The sequence below is a fragment of the Rhea pennata genome, chromosome 5 (genome assembly GCF_028389875.1).
Source record: "Rhea pennata isolate bPtePen1 chromosome 5, bPtePen1.pri, whole genome shotgun sequence".
In the NCBI taxonomy this organism is placed as follows: Eukaryota; Metazoa; Chordata; class Aves; order Rheiformes; family Rheidae; genus Rhea; species Rhea pennata.
Genome location: NC_084667.1, coordinates 30,523,846 through 30,545,261, shown reverse-complemented (window position 1 = coordinate 30,545,261; position 21,416 = coordinate 30,523,846). Strand labels below are relative to the sequence as shown.

At 34.7% G+C, this 21,416-nt stretch overlaps 1 protein-coding gene across 1 annotated transcript in view; it reads left to right on the top strand.

Moving 5' to 3' along the window:
- The window catches only part of CCDC73 (coiled-coil domain containing 73), a 56,322-nt gene that overhangs the window by 33,268 nt on the left and 1,638 nt on the right, over nt 1-21,416 (top strand). Inside the window, exons 11-17 of the mRNA XM_062576308.1 lie at nt 853-957; nt 6,673-6,783; nt 8,656-8,787; nt 11,209-11,244; nt 12,709-12,874; nt 13,954-15,516; nt 18,795-18,928. Coding sequence (XP_062432292.1) covers nt 853-957; nt 6,673-6,783; nt 8,656-8,787; nt 11,209-11,244; nt 12,709-12,874; nt 13,954-15,516; nt 18,795-18,928 — 2,247 coding nt within the window. The remainder of the gene's footprint in view (nt 1-852; nt 958-6,672; nt 6,784-8,655; nt 8,788-11,208; nt 11,245-12,708; nt 12,875-13,953; nt 15,517-18,794; nt 18,929-21,416) is intronic.

The following is a 21,416-nucleotide window of genomic DNA, read 5'->3' as shown; positions in this document are numbered from 1 at the left end:
TCACGTGTTATATGTATTAGACTAGGAGAAGGCCTGGTATTGCCCATGTTTATCCGTTTTGTTTTATATGAATTGTTTTTTCATAGGTATCTGTTCTGGTACAAATCTGAGGAGATTACAGATATAGACATTAACTTCATGTTTTCCCCAAAAGTTGGGCTTAGAAGATTTTGATTTTTGTATGACAGAGATCTAAAAATTTGCTATCTGGATTAAGTCAAGTTTTTGGCTTCAGTGGCTGTTGAACTGAGGCTGAATATATTATCTAAATGATAGCCTATTTACAATGAAGTGTATGCAGGGAAGCAGTCTTACCTAGTTAATTGAACACTACTGGACACAAAGGACGTAATTGACTGTGCTGCTGACCTGTCAGATGGTGCTGGGCAAGTCATTTCACATCTCTGTCCTTCAGTTTTCTAACTGTAAAACTGAACTAAAAATAACTTGGAACTTCAATGATAAACATGATAGACAAACTTTATTTCTCTCTGCATGAAAATATACCAAAAATATTACTTTCATTTTAATTAGGTGGCTATATCTGCATATGTGATAAACCAAAAATAGATAAACTTGAAAGATCTTTATATGTTTTAATAATGTGTTTCTCTCTCAATACATTTTGAAGCAACTGAGCACATTTAAGGCTATCTTCTTCCTCAGACTCAGTTATGTTCCTGCACAGATCCTCCTTCAGTAACTGCTGGTCTGGTCTTTAGGGAGTAGAGACTGGCTTGGCTAGATCATCCCTCTGTCTTAGAGTCTTTTGAAGGGTCTTTGATATTGCTTAGTGTAAAATGGCTTTCATTGTCTCCATTCAATGTATTTTGATTTGTTTTTATTAATAAGGAAATTCTCAGCTCTCTACAATGTGTGCAGGAGTTGCTTCAGCGAATAACCCAAGCGAATGTTAGAATGGAAGGTGAATTAAATGCACTGAAAGAAGAATATCAGGTCAGATTTTTCTTGATTAGACAAGCTGCTACTATTTGCTACGTATGTTTAAGTGTAGGGCTGTTAAAGACATCTGTACGCTTTTCAGAACTTTTGACCTCACTTCCATTGCTCCCTCAGCTCCCTAACTGTCAGCGTGAACCTTGAAACACACTCTATGGTTTCCCTTTTCTAGTTTTCCACCAAAAGTAAATCATGGTTGCCGTTTCTTATCAGCCATTTCTGGAGGGTAAAACCAGAATATGCTTGTGGTTTCTTTCAAGTATTTAGTTCTGAATAAAAGATTTTATGCTTCCTTTTTTTTGCTTGTAATTAATCTGCATGTAAATTATACTTCTTGTTGCTGGACAATACTTTAAAATTTCAGATCCTTACTGCGAGAGCTTGTTCCCGTTTTTATTAGAGCAGAGGGACCAAAAGAGAGGATATTCTTGGCTCTTTCTTGGTGTTCTGTCCAGTGTAGAATACTTGTTAGGGATGGTAAGTATTCGTGTTGGAGTATGTTGAAGGGCAACATTTCCCAGTTGCTCTTTGAGAGTATGGAAGGGACTTTAGAACAGATTAGAATCTAAATTATATTAGCAATCAAATTGGCCCACAGTTTATCAAAGATTAAGGTCATATCTATTCCAATCAGGTGTCCCATACAGAGTTCAGGTTCAACCGTTGATAGGACTCGTAATAATTTTTGTATATTACTTATCCATATAACTGTACAACTATTCTATTCCTTGCATAGCCTCTAAGGTCAAGATTTTGAACTACGATCTCGGTTTCAGAATTAACTTTTTGTGTGCATGTATGCTTTTGTTTCTAAGTAAGTGATTCTCTGCTGAATTGCAACTAGATTCAGTTCAAATAAGCCTTTTGTTTCACTTTGCTGTATGTGAGCAGTTTATCTTCTGCTGCACTATAAATATATGTTGCATTTTGGTTAAAGATGAGCTATGCTCTCCATCAGAAACCAGCTAGAAATTCACTGGAGACTAAAGTATTTGCTTTGTAGTACTGGATAAAGCTGTAGTGATGGGAAGAAGAGAAGTAACTGATTTCAGATGTCTATGTTCCTGCATTTGTGTTAGGCTAGAGTGTTAGTTTTTTTACGGCTATTAAAATTCTTTGATCTGAGTGTGCGCTAAAACCAAGAAAATATACTTCTCAGCTTGGAAAACGGTTCCACTAGTTTATTACGAATCTCCACAGTTTCCAGTTTCTTTCTCTTACATTAGCTTTACTAAAAACATTTAAACATGACAAAACATAGCTTAATGGGAAAAAGTTAATGTTTTTCTCTTACCATGTTTGAAACTTTCGGACAAGATCAATTTAAGCAACTCTACAGGCAGGAGATTATTTATATAGCATGCTCTTCTTTAACCATTCTTACTTATGCATTGGGTCATCAGTTGAAATAGTGAGATAGCTGAATTAGTTGCTATTCATACAATATCAATACTACAGATAATATCAATACTACTTTTTGTCAGAGTGAGAAAGTAAAGTTCATTTTCTTTTCTAAGCTGATTAAAAGTACTTTGTAAAGAAAAGCAAATTTCCTGAAGCTCAAAAAAAAAGTTGAAGATAATATTCACAGCTTAGAAGCAAAATAAATAAATGTGTAGTATTACTGTATTTCTAGTTTAATGTGTACACATTTTTATTGATGATTTTCATAACACTTTTCAAGTCTCTGTTTCTGGACTATCAATTAGAAGATGTATTCTAAAAATACTTTTTTTTTTTTCTGATAATTGCTACGAGCTATTATTTCCTCTGTCAGGTAAGTTTATACTTCGGTATGCACTGAAACTCCAGCTAAAGCTATGAAGTCTGTGAGTCTTTCCTTTCAAGACTCTACAGAAATGTCTGAGTTTAAGAAAAGTATGGCTTATTTTCTTGTTGTTAAGATTTGAATTGAGTACAGATCCGTGTTTTGTAGCCTCTGCAGGTCAACAGTTAATTTCTGTTTGCAGTGATATTAATTGTGATCTTAAGAGCCTGCTCTCATTTGGGTCCTGTTTATACCAGACATTGGGATGGTATTCATGTTTTCTAATTTCCTAACCACAAGACAAACTTATATTCATCAAAGCTTCAGTGTAGTTCTCAGGAGTAATTTCTTGTGGACACAACTGTTCTGGATGAATTTGGTGTTACAAGACATGGATAACTAATAGGAGGCTCTGACTCACCCTTTGAAAGCTCTGTTGACTATATAAGGAGTCTGGAATTCTTAGTTTGATGTTTGAGTTTTAAAGTTTGATGATGTAAATATTCTTTCTTGGTCTTCACTGTGGCAATTAAGATCAACTAAGATTTAGTCTCGGCTGAGATTTGTAAGAGCATTCTGTGCATTCTCAAAACCAAGGCATTCTCACTTGAGAATAGGAATTAAAGGATTTGTAATATTTATATAAGTGCTTGAGAGCTGATAGATGATTTTTTTTTCAAGAGATCACACCTGTAAACATAAACGTGGCTAAAGATTTTAAGGGGGGTTTGAGGGTTTTTTGTAAAATTCAATAAATATATAAATACTGTGATTCCCTGTTTTATCCTAAATGGCATGACGTGAATAACTGCTATATTAAAGGTGAATGTCATAAGGCTCTCTTTGTTCCTATGTGCATTTATAGGGTTATTTTGATGTGTCAAAAATATGTCTCTTTATGTTTAAACAGTAGACATACAATATTGTTGCCTTTTGCAGTTGCTCCTTTGACTGACAATTTGAGACAATTACTGGGCTGTTCCATTAGCAAATTAGCTACTTATTTTGCCTTGTAATTTCTAAAGCAGCAAATGGAACTTCTAAGTAATGGGCTTGAATACATATTTTGAGGGATCTTCCCACTTTCCTGCCAACTTCGGTGCTATTGCTTTCATTCTTATTGATTCTAGAATCTCAACCTTATGAATGGGGCCTGGAGGTCATGTAAAATTCCTGTGCTCCAGCCTACTTTCCTGTTGTGTTTGTGGACCTTGCTAAATAGGAAATTGGTATTTATTTCTATCTAAATAATAGACTTCTTATGGAGAATACTGGCCTATCTTGGCAAAAGCCTGTTTGTCCAAAAGAGAAATTGATTATCATAGCTAATGCATTACCACAAGTTATCACAACTTTTTTGTCAACCTGAAAGGTTGGAAAAAAAGACCCCAAAAAACAACAGAAAAAAAACCCTTCTTATTATGCGTGTTGAAAGCAAACATCTGTATCTGTGTGCCTAAATATTGTTGTTCTCCAGTACAAAACCTGAAGGACTTAAATGCTTGGAAATGTTTTTTCCAGAAGTGTTCCTTGGTCAATTGGAAGGAACATACACCATACAAACTCTTTCTCAACACAAACATAACTGTACTATTCAGTATAAAATATTATTAAAGTCCCTTCTACTGGAGAGGGACTTGCTTCTCTTAGCTTTGTTGGCAGCTAAAGAAGAAGGTTTCTCAGAATCTCCCCTAAGAAAGGATGTACAAAGGTCTCTTGATCATGTATGTTCTTGATTCACAGGACTAAAATATCTATAACTTTCAATTTTGCAAGCCACACACAAAGTCAGAGAGGACTTAACCAAGATGATCATGCTAACTCTGGCATATCAGAGTTATGGCTAACTCTGGCATATCTAAGCCAGAACTGGCATAGCCAAGTTCTGCTTCTCATTGCTGGAACAATCTACATACCCAGTAGTGGTCCATCTGCCAGTCATTGCAATCAGTCACCTCTCAGTCTTTCAGGATTATTCCGTATTCTAACAATTAGATACTTTGACTCAATATCCCTCCAAATTAGGAGTCTTCCTCTTCTTGGTCTCTAAAACTAGAATATTTCCTTTGAGTAAAGTAAAAAATATTAGACTGATTTATTTACATATTTAGAACAGATGTGGCTTTGTTTTGCACTACATGCCTCTTATCTCCACAAATTTCATGCTTCAACAACGCAACAACATTAATAATACTGAACTGAAAATGAAGATGGTGATGCTATGCTTGCTTATGGAAGAAAAGTATTTTATCTGTTGATATTCCTACAATGGATCTTCAGGATTAAAAAATGTTTACAATTAACCTTTTCAAATGTAGGGTTGATCTCATTTTCTGATGTCCATACTGCTTCTAATTACATCCCTTTATGATTGTAAGAAGATACTTTGGATAGTTTATTTTGAAACTATTATTATTTCAAAGGTGTTTCAGTGGGATATGGCTGTTAGCTGAGGGGTCCTCAGCTAATATTCAGTAGGCATTTCAGTCAGTGATCTCATATGCTAAATGGGCAAAGCCAGGGTTTACTTTAGGAGTGGAGATCTTCAAGGAAAGCTTAGGTAACACAGCTAACTTTATTTCTGCAGTGTTAGGTTTGTGCATTAATATGCTGCTTGTGTTATCCTAAGAGCTGTGCTATAAATAACTGTTATATTCCACCTGAGAGGAGGTTGCATTTAGGCCGCAAGTAAAAGAATCCTTGGTATGTGAGCAAGTTTATTGAAGAAAGGAGGCCTTGGCCTCCTGGTTTGTAGAACTGGTTGGAAGGTGCTACGTCAATGTAAGTGTTATTATTCAATGTATTGTTTGCATCTTCTTTTTAATTAGCTCATAATATAACAGATTTGCTCTGATAGATTCTGAATAATTTCTTCCATGTATATTCAAATGAGAGGTATTCTGAATTTTCATACTGTTGTACTTGTAAAATATATTTATATTAATAATGTAGATAAATGAATACAGGCATTTTTAAGTTGTTGCCAAGTGAATCAAGACATAGATTCATATTTTAATTAAAAGATTAAGTAAAAAGCAATTCCTCTTCAGTATGTCTCCATACATAACATTTTTCAGGTGGACTTTTCGAAGCAGCTCAGCAGTGTCTCACACATGTGCGTGCGCACACACACACATGCTAAAGTTATGTTTACATTATCAGATGTGTTTGTATCATCTATACAGTAGAGAATGAATGCAGTAAGTCCTTTATCTTCCATATTGTAGCCTATAAAAATATGATAGGATAAAAATTCCAGCAGTACCTGAGACATGTGAGAAATGTTATGTTGTATCAGTCTTATGATGTAATTTATCTGTATCTGTAAAGCTGAAACAGTTAAACAAAAAATGTTGCAAATACAATTATTACCACATAGAAACTTAATAAAATAGTACTATTATTTTAATGCCTTTTTATTCTGTTTCTATCATGTAATAAAAATCATCAGACATATACTAAATACTCAATGTTCTGATAAATATTTTTTACAATTGAAAGTTAATACAATTTATAGAATAGGTTAATAAACAATTTAGGCTAGAAACATTGATAAGCAAAACAAAGATATTTTCTTTGTCTATTTAGTAGTTTTTTCTTTAAGTGCACTGGGCTTAGATCATGCTACATTTCATACTTCTCATCTCTGCACTTTATATTACTTTTTCAGCACATTAAAACTTATGCAGTGAAACTGAATAATGGCAAGTGTTTTTATACCCTTTTATAGCCATTTCTTTTTTCATAACCTCCCCCTGTTTCCTGTTAGCTAAACTATAAGCACCTTTCTGTTAATTTATGAAAATTATTGTTGAGATAGCACATTATCACTGATCTGTATGGCACTTTCAGCATGTTAGAAGCAAAGGTCCAAGCAACATAAAACACATCAAAATTCATTAATGTAGTATTGATTATTTTTTGGATAATTAATTTTATTGCAGACCCTTGAAAGAGATAATGAGCTGCAAAGGGAGAAGGCAAAGGAAAATGAAGAAAAGTTCCTTAATCTTCAGAATGAGCATGAGAAGGCACTAAGAACTTGGAAAAAAGATGTAGGTTTATTAAATTAAATGTTAGAGTATTAAAAGGATTTTGAAATAGTCATCAAGCATTTCAGATAATTCCTAAAAGCCAAGAAAATACTGCAGAAATAATACAATCTTAAAAATATATAATTTCCTTTCCAGTAATGCAGACTTTTCTAGAAAATGACTGTGCTCTAGTAGAGGGTCAGTGTATTTCCTGCAATCCTGTAAAGCAAGAGCCAGGGTATTAACTGTTATCTTGAATTTAGCATTTAGAAATATTCTTGCCATTACCTAGAAGTAGAAGCTGATATATTTTTTCATTTACTTTGATTGAATTTTATGTAACTTCAGAATGTTAGCAATTTCATATCCTACTTATTCAGAGTGTGCCAACATTTCTAGGCTGCACTCTTGTACCCTAAAAAAAGGAATGTGAATCATATATTAAAAATTGAATGTACATCTGCATGGACTGAACTGATGCAATCTAAAGACACTCTCAAAGATCCATATGCCCAGAAAAAATGCAACCCAAAACTGAATCAGGTAGAGATGCTGCTGGATTGTATAAAGGCAGAGGGCCTCATTTGACAGGAAGTATTCAACATGGACTATCGGATGAGAAGGGAAAGGGGATTAAAAAAAAGTTATTCAATATTTCCTCTTCTTTCTACTACTTTATTATTTGTAAAGAATAATTTGTAAATAATACTTCAATAATTATTTAGTCCAAAACTATTGGGAAAATACAATAGCTGTAAAAATTATCTATGATAATAAATGCATGTGTAGGAGTGAGAAAGACGAATACTTTTTTAATAAGGCAGGAAGTGTTTCATGTGTAGAAATTAGACTTGTTAGAAATTACAAAGTTAGAAAGTAGCATTTGTTTAACAGCCTGCCTTTTGTCTTTTATTTCTACTGAATTGGCACCTACTGCCAGAAAGGTATTGAAGTTGATAGGAGGACTGACTCAGGGAACACTTTGTGTAAATTATATAAAGTTGTTCTTGTAATCCTGCTTTCCGCAGACTCTTTGAGTGCAGGTACTATTGGAGATGGTTGTAAGCCTAAGGCTACAAAATAGCTGCACTGCTCTGATGCTCACTGCTCTGAGGTTACAAGATTCCATCTCCTTGATTTCTAGGAGAGTCTTATACTACAGTTTTATGTATAGACAAGGGAATTTGCCATTTCTCTCAGCAACGTTTGCAACTAACTTTCAGAAGATGATTTCTCTTCTTCCATGTTTCTGCTATGGCTAAGTGAAGATTGAATCTCCTAATGGCTTTTAGTATAGCAGCATCATGAATAATGTTAACATACACTGCTCTGGAAATAACATTTGTGAAGTAAATGAAGAAATGTCTGTAAAATAACCCTTCTGCTCTTCATGCATCTTATCTTTTTGACCTTCCTTTTTGTTCTGAATCTAAAAATGTAGTTGTTACATATTCCTTGAAAAAATAGTGAATACTTCAGTACCCACTTACAGAAGTAGTACCAAGCAAATCATCTGTCATAGGTTCTTGACACTGTAGGTAGAAAATGAATGTTGACTAGCATGTCTATTTTTGAGCAAAAAAAGGAAGAAAGGTACAAATAAAAATCTTACTTTTTTTTGAGAGTTACCGCTTGAAGTAATAGATGAACAAAGCCTGATTCAGTAAAAAAGATACTCTGTGAGATAATGGAAATGTGGTTAAAATCCTTAATTTGAAAGGGCTCAAAATCATCTGATTCTGTGCTTCCATGGAATCTGTACCTTCATTTTATTATTCAGCATAAGGATTCACCTTAATTTGATAAGCTGTTAATAACACTGTAAAATGCTGTCTTTTATGTTTGAACATGCAGTAAAGATCAGTGTGCTCTGTGTACCCTCAATTATTGTAGGAGGAAAATATGAGAAAAGAGATAGATACTATTAAAAATGAGCTGAATTCCCTTAAAGGAGTTTATGGACGTCTTGAAGATTATCATTCTCCTCAGGAAAATCAGCATTCTGAGCAAGCAGAAAATCTGCAGGTAAGTGTATCCAATAACTGTAGCACTTTCCACTTTTTGTGAAAATACTAGACCATCAGAGAGAGATGGCAGTTAATAATCTGGCTCTGGTATCCCTTAATCTCCCTTTGACATTATTAAATCAAGTAATTTCTCTGATGTAATCAATGATTCAAGATCCCATTGAAACTTACTGTACACACAGAATATTCCTCTTTCTTCTTGACAAGTGCTTGTTCCATAAAAACTTGAGATGTTCATTGCCTCATTAATGAGTTTATACATAGTAAATAGCACTTATCTTAAATAGTCTAGGTTTACTGAGTCCATTTCATGATTATATAGATGTTTCTTGAATACTGTCTGTGCAGACTCACTGACTCTACCTATGTACAAGTTCCTTGGAAATGTGGAAAATTTTACTCAGAGGAACTACTTGCAGCCTCTCTAATATGGAACAGATCAGAATCTTCATTTTAACATATAGATTTTCTAAGGTCTTCAGTTTTAGTTAAAACCAACAACTTTATTTTGCTTAGTATGTTTAAGAGTCATCGAAGGTATAGCAGGCTGGACAAGCAAATGAATGCAGGAAGCAGAAGGCTGTTTTAGGCAGTGCAGCTTGAACTAGAATTTGCCTTGCGTTGCATGTGATTTTGCATGTGAACTAAGTTCACATTCAGTTATGTATTCAGGGCATGTATGAGAAGTCAGCAAATGGTTAAGCACAGAGTGCTTCTCTTTTGAAGCAAGAAACAGAATGTAGCATTGCATCTACGTGCTATCCCTTATTCAAACTAGACTGCAAATTTATAGCCAAGTTCTTTATAACGCAGAAACAACAGGGAGAGTGATAAAAACTTTCTCTGTATATTGAGTATATTATTTTTTTGGTTGAGTATTGGTTATGCCTTTTTTTTTTCTTTAGTTCATATTTTCATCATAGTCATTCATGTAGTGATTTCTCCTTCAAAAAAGGGAAAAATTTTGCATGTGCATGATTTTGTTTTCAGTGTTATGAAGACACCTTTACGGATTAGGATTGTAAATTAGATTTTTTTTTTTTTTAAGAATTAGTCTACGAGTGGCCAGTAAAATGATAAACCATAATAAAATTTTAGAATTTGGAAGAAAAGGAAGTTCTTCACACTATACATATAATAACCCACACGCATATATAAAATGTAGTTTGTGTTATATATACACATGTGTATAATACATACACACATATAAGAATACATACATGTCTCTTCAGGCTTAATAATGCAGTGGAAATTAGACCTGACATGAGTAGTCATCATGTAACCCAGTTAGCTCTATGAATTCTGCAAGCTATATGTGAATAGTGTAACTTTAAAAGTCATTGTTTCTTTGAATGGAAATAAAATATGAATTGTGTGTTAAGTTTAGGATGCAGAATCAAGGCATGCTACTATGATGCAGATTCAAGGCATACTACTAGTCATGATAAACAGTACTCATACTTACTCAGATAATGTATGTGTTCAAAAGTAGATAAGCTTAAAGCATATGTTTATAAACACAAAAAATGTCTGAGATGTTTTCCAAACTTGTATCTTAGATTATTTTATGGCAAATTGCCATACCACTGTGTGTTCTATGGTCATGAGATTTCAAAAGCTAAGCAGACTAGGCTGAGTCAAATCTGCAGTAGAAAGCTGCCAGGAAATTACAGGAGCTGCAGAAGATGATATCAGTTATTCTGATTTGTGGCTTTTCATCTTGTACCAGTAATGAGTTAGAGTCTAGTATATTAGATTTTTAACTGTGGCTTCCAATGTTTCAATGAAAATATGCATATATTTTTACACCTAGTGCAATCTGAAATTCTTGTGATTACTTGTGGGGCATTAAATTTAGCATATACGTAATTTCTTCATACTGCTTAACTTGTGGAATGGTGAGTCAACGGCCTCTTTGTCAGGTGTCATCACAGAGCCAAATTCAAGTGTGAATAATTACACCCCTTTTATTTATTTATATATTTAATGATAAGCTTCATATATAGTTTAATATCATCTGTAATACAGCAGTGTACTATCCAAGAATTTAGCTACACCTAGCAACAGGTTATTTTAATTCTTGTGCATGTATATGTGTGTATGTTTGTAAAGCAAAATAAATAGGTAGAGAGAAGTTTTTAGAAGGATCTGGATTTCCTGATGTGAAATATGCTACAGAGGGAAACATCTGATATCTAAGTATGTTAGTTTATATTTTACTAAATCAAAAGTAAAACTTTTAAATAAAATCCAGGTTTGATATTTAGGCATTTTAATTTAGACATCTTGGATCTTGTTTTTAGAAGTGCTGAACAGCCATTTGAAGTTAATGGAAACTAGGTGTATTCAGCCTTCTGAAAATCAGTAGAGAAATTATGTAACATTTATCTCCTCCTAAGAACCTTTTATCCTGTTTCAGATGCATTCAGCAGTTCAGCCCCTATCAAAGAATGGGGTAAGTTCTTCTATACCTCTATGAAAGAGTAACATGCAGTTTTACGGGGTTATATGGTGTTTCTGTCTAAAGCCGAGCTCCTAGAAGAAAAATATTACAGAATAATTATAGCTTTCATGAAAGAAGTAAATTTCTTGTATTTGTATTGAAAATAAAGTTTTGAATATATGATGCCAATGCTGTATATCAAGAAGCAAATTCAATGAATTAGAGAGTTAGAAAACAAAAAAAAAAATAGTATTTTTAAGTCATCTAGTGTTGGGTTTTTTTTTTGTTTTTTTTTTTTTTTTTTTGCATCTATCATGATTTTTAAATGTCTGCAATTGCTAGCACTTTGTGAAATGGATATAAAAGATGTATCAAACTAGAATAATTTGGAGATAATAAAACATAAGAAAAAGAGAAAGAAAGTTCAAACAAATTGAAGATGGATTATTGGGCAGAGGAAAAAAATGTAATTTCAGACCCCTTCTGCATTTATCAGCAAATTTGGTCACATAAACATCCTGGTGCTCCTTGTAGAAACAAATTCTTTCCTGCAGGTTTGTATTGTACATCATCTACAAGCCCACCATTGCAATAATCCCATTTTCTTGCCAGTGTTGTCTATAATCCCCCTCCATTCTGTAGTACGTTATATCCTCCCTAAGCATCCTGTGTCCAAGCGCAGTGGTTGTAACTCCCTCCCACATTGCAGCCTTCTTTCTTCAGTACCTCCAGGCACCCAAGTATCTTCAGCTTTCTCATGTCTTTTATGAGCTAAGCAACACCCTTGCTCCCTCCCACATCTACCTACTTTTATATCTTGTCTTTAGGGCAAGGGGCAGCATGCTCTCTCTGCCTCTCAGCTACCAAATACAACAGATAAAGGATGCATTTTTTTTCCTTTGGTGGCTTTTTATTAGGATGTTTCTTCATTGTACAGAACCTTACGGAATTTAACATCTCTTAGGCTTCTAGTCCTGTTGAATTTGACTCAAATTCAATTTCAAAAGTCATTGGGGAGGGAAGGAGGAACTGGGTTACAAATATTGCAGAATTCATAAGCCTTATTTGCCTATGAAACTAAGCTAAGAACTCCAAGTGGCTCATGTGCGTGTATGCATGTGTTGGAGTGTAATTAGCAGTTGTGCTGACAGAGGGAGTGATCCAGTCAGCACATACAGATCACACATTCCTTCCTCCGAAAATTTTGACGGTCTCTTTTTTTTCTTCCTCCTATGAACTGTAGCATAAAATGACCTAGTTTCTTTCCTGTTTTTATAGGGTGCTAGCCTGTTTTTAATGGTATTTACATTAACCATGTTTGCTGCAAAAGAAGGGTTTTGGTTTACACTAGAATTGTAAAAAAAAAAAAAAAAAAAAAAAAAAAAAACACACTTCAGGTCCTGATTGATAAACCTAATCAGAACCCGTAGTGAATCTACTAGAATATGTATAATTTTTTGTTACTTTTTATGCCAGTGTTGTCAAGATCAATCAAAAGACAGTGAAATACAGTCTATTCAGAAAGAAAATGAGTGCATACAATATATAACGACAGACAGTATTTTGGGACATAAAGAAGCAGTCGGAATAAAAAACACAATGGACTACTCATTAAGCACGGAAGAAATACAGATAGAACAAAGTAATAACATTCCATGGACAGTAGAGATAAGTAGTGTTGTTAATGGAAGTATAAATGTTTACAGATACAGAATATGACAAGAGAACACCTGAATCCTGAATCAAGTGTTTTTGTACTAATGCTAGCAAAATTCTTGGTGTGAGTAGTGCTAATTTCTGAGAAGTACACAAGGTTCTGGGTGAAAGCACAGTACTACTAGAAGCTGCCTTGGGACAGTAAATAAGATCTGTGTGCTATCACCTTTTAAGCTGTTGCAATACTTTCTCTACATGCCAGTTCAAGAGGTGAGTATGGGTTAGGAGGAACTGTAATGCTTACTCTGCATATAGAAACAAAACTGAGGAAAGGCTCCTTCCCCTTCTCTTAAACCAATGAGAAAAGGCTCAAGGGAGTGATAGCATTGCACAGGGCAATGAAGGGTCTGTTCCTCTGCATAATCACAATAAATTTCTGTACAAAACATTTCATAGCTCCAGGATGTAATTTTTTGGAGTTACTTAAAGAAGATGTACTCAGGCTGTAATGCTCAGTCACTAAAATGTAGCAACAGTAAGTAGAAAGTTAAGAGCTTATCATCACCCAGATACTTGGTTACTGCTTAAAAAGACCAATGCTCATAGCCTTCAGCTATATTTTCAGAAAACACCTTTCTGATAGTGAAATGCTTTAGTTATTCCTTTACTGTCCCAAAATCATTAAGTCATAGCCTATTTCTTTGGTACGAACATAGCCCCATATATATATATGTGTGTGTGTGTATATATATTATATATATATATATATAAAAATGTATGTATACATATATGTCAAATACTACTTTCAAAAAGAAAGATAAATGCACTTGCAGTACTAGACTAGTGACTTAAGCTTTATGTAGAAAGGAATACATAATGAGTTAAGTATGTGTTATAAATTCATAATGAAGATGTTTTTCAATAATAAGGCTAACATACCAGTTGGGAAATATTTTAACTATCATAGTTCATAATATTATGTCTTTTGGAAATTTAAACTGTAGAAATAACCTTTCTTTTAAACCTCTGGCCATCTATCACTAACTAGAGAACACACTTTAACAGTTTTACAAGTTCTTGAAAACACTTGTAAGGATGAAGTTAATGTTACTAACCCTTATGAAGAAAAGCAAAGGGAGTCTTCTTCCAGGAAGAATATCCTCTGCACAGATAGTGATTTAATTACCCAAGGACAAGCCTGGGAAATACATGCCACTGAGTGCAAAGGAGCAGAAAATGTAGGGACAATGCCCGGAATGCCACTGGAGGAAAAGAAAGCAAGTTTAGAATGTAAGCTGCAGGACAGCACTGATTCACTGGCAGCTTTCCACATGGAAATTGGAAAGGTATTTTTAGACACTATTGACATAGCAGGTGTCTACAAGAAGAATGCAAGTCAGGAGACAAACTCCAGCAAGCAAGAGTTAGGCAATGCTACAGATGAATCAGCTTGTACTAACGCTGACAAAATGACAAATACCATACAAGACACTAAAAGTGTCCTTACGACTGAAGCACCCAACAAAGAGTCTGCAGTGGTCTTTAGCAGTGAGGATAATGGTGGGCCTGAGAGAAGTACAGACAGTCATCAAGCTAAGGAATTAAATTGTGGCATCCTATCTTCTACTAAAGAAAATCATCAGGCAGAATACCAGGAATGTAGCTTGCTGGACAGTGACAATTATGTAGATAACACACTACGTGAAACAGAAAAAAACTTGTTAAATCAGAGTGATTTACGTACAGATAAATTTCTATGTAAACAGAAACACGTAGATGTTGAAGAGAGAAATTACAAAGACAATGCCCGAGCTATAAGCAGAAATGATGCTCTACTGAGTGTAGTTTTTCCTGCAGCTGATGCTGCGAATTTCCCCACTGTTTCTTGTGATAAGGTGAGCGGTGATGACATCGCAAAGGACTGGAGCAGTACCAGGCCTCTTAGAGGTACTTCCAGTGTATCTGCAGAAGCAGATGGAGGCATAAAGGGGAATGACATGCCAAGCAACCAACCCAAACATGCCAGTACTGAGGAAACAGGCAGTGATACAAATGCATGCGCTTTGGATGCTGAAAACATATCTACAGTAAATACTGCTGATGTTGAAATAATCATTCATAAAGAAATCTCAAAAGACAGAAGCAGTACAGATAAACTAACACCGTCTGAAAAAGTTAATGATGATAAGCAGATAGAACCCATCAAAAATGAACTTTCCTTGGAGGTTAATGATAATTCAATAAATAATGCATTGTTAAAAGAGAAGAAAGATTCACTAAATAATACAGTTCCAGGAAGTAAGTTTGCTGAGGGTCACCTGAAAGAATCATGCCCCTTACCCATGAGAACATCTGGAAATTTAGTAAACATAAGTGGAAGGTCATCCTTTGATCTCTCAGCCTCTAATAAAAAAAATGAGAAAATGCAAGTATACTTAAATTTTTTAGATCTCAGTTCTTGTTCAAGAGTAAATCAAGTGAGAAGTCAAACAATGTGGACTTCAGCTTTACAAGAACCTTCCCTTTTGAAAGAGAAACTACCAGGTCCAGCAGAAAACAGAAAGATTATTTCAAAAACACAGTATCAAAATCTCAGTGGAAGTGTTGTCAGGAAAGAAATGGGACTAGGTAAGGAAGATCATCCTTCATATTTTGATGTATTGGATATATTTAGAAAAAAAATCAAAATTCAAAATTTCTACATGTAAGCAGTTTAGTGTAATATGAGGAAAATGTAAAACCTGATGTTTTAGTTATGTAGAATAGAAACTTGAAAGATATCTAAATTATTTTAGAGTGTAAATGCAAATAGTTTTTTTTTTTTTTTTTTTTTGCTCAATTATCTGATTAAATAAATGTTCTGTCTTACTTTCCTTTGTAAAAGAAAAGCATTGCAATGACAAACTGTAGGCATTTCTACTCCAGTGTAGAGTGTATTCTGTCAGGGCTCTGCATATGATCTGAACTGTACTGAGCACCTTTTAGATATCACTGAGTGCATAAAATTACTTTGGAAATCATTTACTTTGCATAAAAATTGGAGTAAGCTTTCTCGTTAAAGCCAATTCAAAGAAGCATCTACTGATACTTTTTGATACTTCCTTGAATTGGCTTTATGAGAAAGCTTGCTTGTGTGGAGGTTTTCTGTTTGTTTTTGAGGGTTTTCTTTTTTTGGTACATCTTTAATTCAGATGGATGCTTAGAGCTACCTGAATATGGTGAATATGTGAAAGGGGAAGTTTATATTCTTTGAAGCTCTGGGAAACAGACCTGGCTGTTAGAGCTTTTTCATCTTCTGAGATGTGTTTTTCATCTTCTGTTGTTGGCATTTGGTGACTATTATTTGCTGAATTATATTTTGCATGTGCAAAATGGTAAATATGAATTTTGTTCCATGTGTTTCTAAATCATTACTGAAATATGGAAGAATTATACTTTAGATTTATTTTGCAATAAACCGCTAATTATCTCTGTATTTTTAACTAAAAGTGCCATTTTAAAACTCAAATAATCTCTTGATAGTTCCACAGTAAGGTGACTTCAACACCTTTCTATATGTTTCTCTACCTCAGTAAGGGGATACAATCAAAATAGTTTAGGTTGTGTTTTCCCTTCTCAGAATAAAGACTGCCTACAGATTTTATTCTTAATGCATATGTACTGTAAACTTGGAAAAGCAGTTTATCTGGTACTCTCCAGAAGACCCTGATTTCTTGGAAGAAAGGAAATGCAGATGCTTGAATGTCTTTCAAGATAGATCCACAATACAGGGTGTTTGTGTCTGTTTGAGGCTTTGTTGATGTCTTTGGTGTTTTTGAGCTTCATCACTTGAGCGAGTTTTAATTAGAGCAGAATGGATGCTGTTCCTTAGTTTTGTGGCTGATGCCACAAACACATGAGAGAGAATACCTCTCACATGAGAGTGAGAGAGAATACCTGCAGTTTGACTTCCTTACATTGTTCTGCTGTTTGTTAGGAATACAGGTTCACAGGTAATTTTGTTTCTGTAGTTGGTCTTGCTTACGTATATTTGTATACACACGTTTTTTTCCAGGTTTGGGTTCAGATGAGCTTTCATCCCCAAAACAATAGTAGTGACAGCAAAGTAGCAGAATCATGAGCTCAGATTGTACACTGGTTCTTAGGATGTGAATTTTGATACCTGCTTCACCAAGAAAATGAATGCATGCTTATGTGATGTTCTGCATGTATCTTTTCCCTAAGCATAGCCAGAGCACAATCTGAAGTTCTTGTGTTCTTCCTCCTTCTTATCAGAAACCTTTATATATGCAAAATAGAGCAATTCCAAGAAAGGGAATCTGAGAGGCTCACCCACAGGAGCTGAGAAGGTCTGTAATTTGTAACAGTTTCAAAAAAAGGTGAGAAATTTAGCTGAAGCCTGACAGAGCTCAGCCAGCGAGGATTTGAATACAACCCTCACTCCCCTGATGAGTTGCCTGATGACCAGCATAGGTCACCAGACCTCTTTACCTCTGGCAAAGCTTCACAGCTGAAGATCTTGGGTTGGGTCCCAGATCTGCCTCTCCCTGTCATCGTACTGGCTAATTTAAATAGGTTTTGACTTCAGCTTCTCTGCATCCTTTGCTTGTTCTTAGGGGTTAGAAAAATCTCACTGCTAAGGCACCAGAGTTAGAGCATTGCTGTACTCAGCACTGCAACGTCTGAGCCTTTTTTTTTTTTTTTTTCCCATCCAAATTCTTGGCAGATGCCAAACCTGGAGCAGAATCCATGTGGACATCATCTCTTTTAAAAGAAAAAAAATATACTTTGAAGCATAAATACTTTTAGTTGTATGGGAGACCTGGGAAGACCTTCAATTACCAATTGCTTTCTGGATTAGCTAAGGTAGAGAGAATTGGTGAAAGGGTTCAGTAAGCCTATCTGAAAGAATTCCTTTTACTGTCCAACCACAATATAATTTGCTATTTAAAAAACAACAATGGTTCTAGATAGCAGCCACAACATGTGTTAACAGAGGAATGGGCAAGATCTTCCTGAAGAACTTTATTTTTAATCAAAGTAAAACTACAGTTGCCTTGTCACCCTCCCCTAAAGGAGAAAATAACAGTACTCTTTAATTAATTCTTTCTGCTACATAAACATTAGATAAGTATACCTATTTTCATAGGAAGGTAATTATTTTACTATTATAGCAATGACTGACAGGTATCTGTATAGTGGTATAATAGCTATTTTTTGTATTATGAATAATTTTGCAAGTACACTTAGGTTTTGACTTTGCAAAGAATTTGATACTGGTTTTAGTAGAGCCTACTAACATTGCATAAAGTCACTGCAGGATTGGGGCCTTATTCTATGGTTAATATGCTTACTTGTCCCTTCTAACTTTGGTTGATAGTTTTGCCTGATTTAATCAAATATTAGGTACATCCATTTACAAAAAGAGTCCTTATCTAAAAGAAGTTAACTGTCTAAATAATTTTGTATTTAGAATGTCTTTTTTTATTGTAACAACTCACCCAGCAATATGATGTCAGGTTGGCAGTACTTATGTATTTTATTTATGTACAGATAAAGTGGCATGGTTTGAAAAATATATATATATTGAATTAGAATATTCAGAAAACAATATTTTTATAAATCACAAATTTAATTTGCAATTAATTTAATTATGAAAAACAGTATTAAACATTTTTAATCAGACTGAAAACCTGAATCATCTTCAAGAGACAAAATAGATGCAAAAGTATGTGAAAGAAAAAAATGAAGAGGGAAAAACCTGCAACAGATAGTGATTTAAAACAAAATAATTTGTGGAGTTTTTTTTCTTTTCAAGATCAGAGGTAAACCAGAAATTTAGTTACTTTACAATTAGTGCCTAGAGACTAAATTGCAGTTGTTACCATTTCCTTTTTGTCAATCAGGTTCTACCAGTTTCAAGAGAGCTGCCAACACTTTGAAAATCTGTAGTATCCACCAAGACCCCCAGGGAGACCCTAGTGAAGAATGGAATGCTCCAGCAAAGACTTTTTATGATTCTTCTTTTCCCACAGAACATGTAAGTCAATTAAAAATATTGCGGACCAGACCTCAGTGAGCTAATTCCACAGATATTTGTACAACTGTACACATCTGGATACTTTAAGGCTGAGTCAATCTCCAAAATAATATCAAAAGGGCAACAAGGCACCATTTTTCACAATTAAGGTTGATAGAAAGCAGCAGGAAAAAGTCACAGCATATGAATCAAACAGATGCTAACCAGTCTGTTTGGGAGGGGAGATAGATAGTTCACTGTACCTTAATAAAAATCATCACCTACAGAAAAAATAGGAGTAAAAATTTTTAAATGTATTTTGAAAAAGTATAAGAACATTGTTTCCTTTATTACTCGATAGGGATACATTATTTAAAAGAATCTGTCACAGGTTAAAAATTCAACATATTTATGAATTGGAGCCTATCACTTAGTTTATTCTATGCTGCAACTGTGCAATGCTATATTTTAAAAGTTATCATATTACTTAGTGTAATTACATTACCTGAACGTGTATAAAAGAGAATTAAAAGGAAACCTGCTGTTTGAAGACAGCATCACTCAGATGACACTAGCAATAGTCATGCTGCGTTTTCGGTTCTACGTTAGGATGTCATACATTGTTTATAATTTGAACAGCTACAATTTTTATTAAAAATTTGACCTTTATTAAGAGGTAATGCTAAACATAGTATTAAAGAGTGATATAACAATTTACAATTGCAATGGACCTTCCTTTACAGAAGTGGCTCCGGAGGAGTTTTTCAGGTAGGTAGGGCTGTCTTCGCAGGATATAGTTTGAGGTCAGGGTTTACAGTGCTTTCAAATGATAAAGTCGGCTGACTTCCACTGATCTGATCAGTTATCCTCATGCCACGGGCATTCAAATTCTTCAAAATTCAAAAGGAAAGGCTGATGCTGTTAAATCACTCAACTTTCCTAACATGACACTACTTGGGAATGATAGTGAAGTTAACTTTCACCTCACCAAGCACAACTGTGGTGATGGTATTTGCAGTGCTCTCTTTTGCTTTTTCTCTTGGACATAGAGATCAGTTAGAACTCTTTGCTCATTCTCCTTTGCTTGCTCTCCCTGCCTCCCAGCTAAGCTTTTGGAAAGTAGTGGACACAATCTACAAATAGTTAAAGTGATGTATTTCATTATCTGATTGCGGTTATATATTTTTATCATCTCCACGTTAAAGTTCCTTATGTACAAGCTAAGTAAAAGCTGAGATGACAGAAGAAAAGCGTGCCTTGCAGATTTGACCTTAGATGGTTTTCAGAATACTTGATCTATGAAGTCTCAGCCTGGGATTTTGCAGACCACTCTTCCCTCTGTGTTGGTGTCACTCTAATACCTTCTTTCCTCAAATTTGTCATTTTTATGACTGATGTGAAAAGGCTGTTGGAAGATTAAAAAATAGGCTCAGCAGCCCCTTTTGCCATTCAGTTTAGTTGTTTTCACTAGTATGTATAACTTAGAGCAGTCTTAACCTTCTACAGTGTGGATAATCTCATTCAACCAAAATGCACCACTGTAAAAAGCGATAGGGAAGATAAAGTACATATACCTTTTTATCTATCTAAGTTCTAGTAAAAAATATGAAGAAAGGTTCCCAACATTAGTCTGTACATGCCTAAGTACTAAGGTCAGGATGCATAAACATCCTCAGCTCATTTGTATTTTCCTCTTTAGCAGAAGTTGGCACTGTTCAGTGCTGGCACTAAGACATGTTGTTCTACTTAATTGCAATTACTTCTTCAAAGAGGTCTGAAGGCTTGTGGTATTCAAATAAAATCCTAGTAAAGTGGCATGGCTTTCTCTTACTAGAAATACCAAATCATAGAATCAGTAGGGTTGGAAGGGACCTCTGGAGATCATCTAGTCCAACCTCCCTGCTCAGCAGGGTCACCTAGAGCATGTCAGACAGGGTTGTATCCAGGTGGGCCTTGAAGATCTCCAGAGAGGGAGACTCGACAAACTCTCTGGGCAAATGTGAAAGAGGAGAATGAAAATTATTTCTCTAAGCTTACTAGTAGAGCACAGATGATAGTCTAATGCGTTATTCAATCAAAATTTTACCTAGTGGTCTGCAATGAAGTATGATCCATTTTGTTTTGAGGCTTTGGAAAAGAACATGGGAGAACATACATATATGGCCACAGGAATTAACAGCATAGAAGTTTTTATTGCTCAAATGAAGTTACTTCAGTTCAATAATGGTTGTGTGATCTCCATAATTGTTGCAGATGCAAAAGGCTAAGTCAACAATTTGCTTGAAATTTATTGTTCATGTTTCAAACTTCAAGAAATGCTTGTGTATTAGGGAAAGAAAAATTTCTAATAATCAGCTCAGCTAGTGATATGGATATGCTATCTCACTGCAAAACTTGACTCTTCAATTTTTTTAAAACAAGTAATTCTTACCTTTGATAAAATAAAGGCAGATCTGATAAAACTGTGTGGTTTCCAAATAGGTAGGGCACAGTTACTTAATATTCAAAA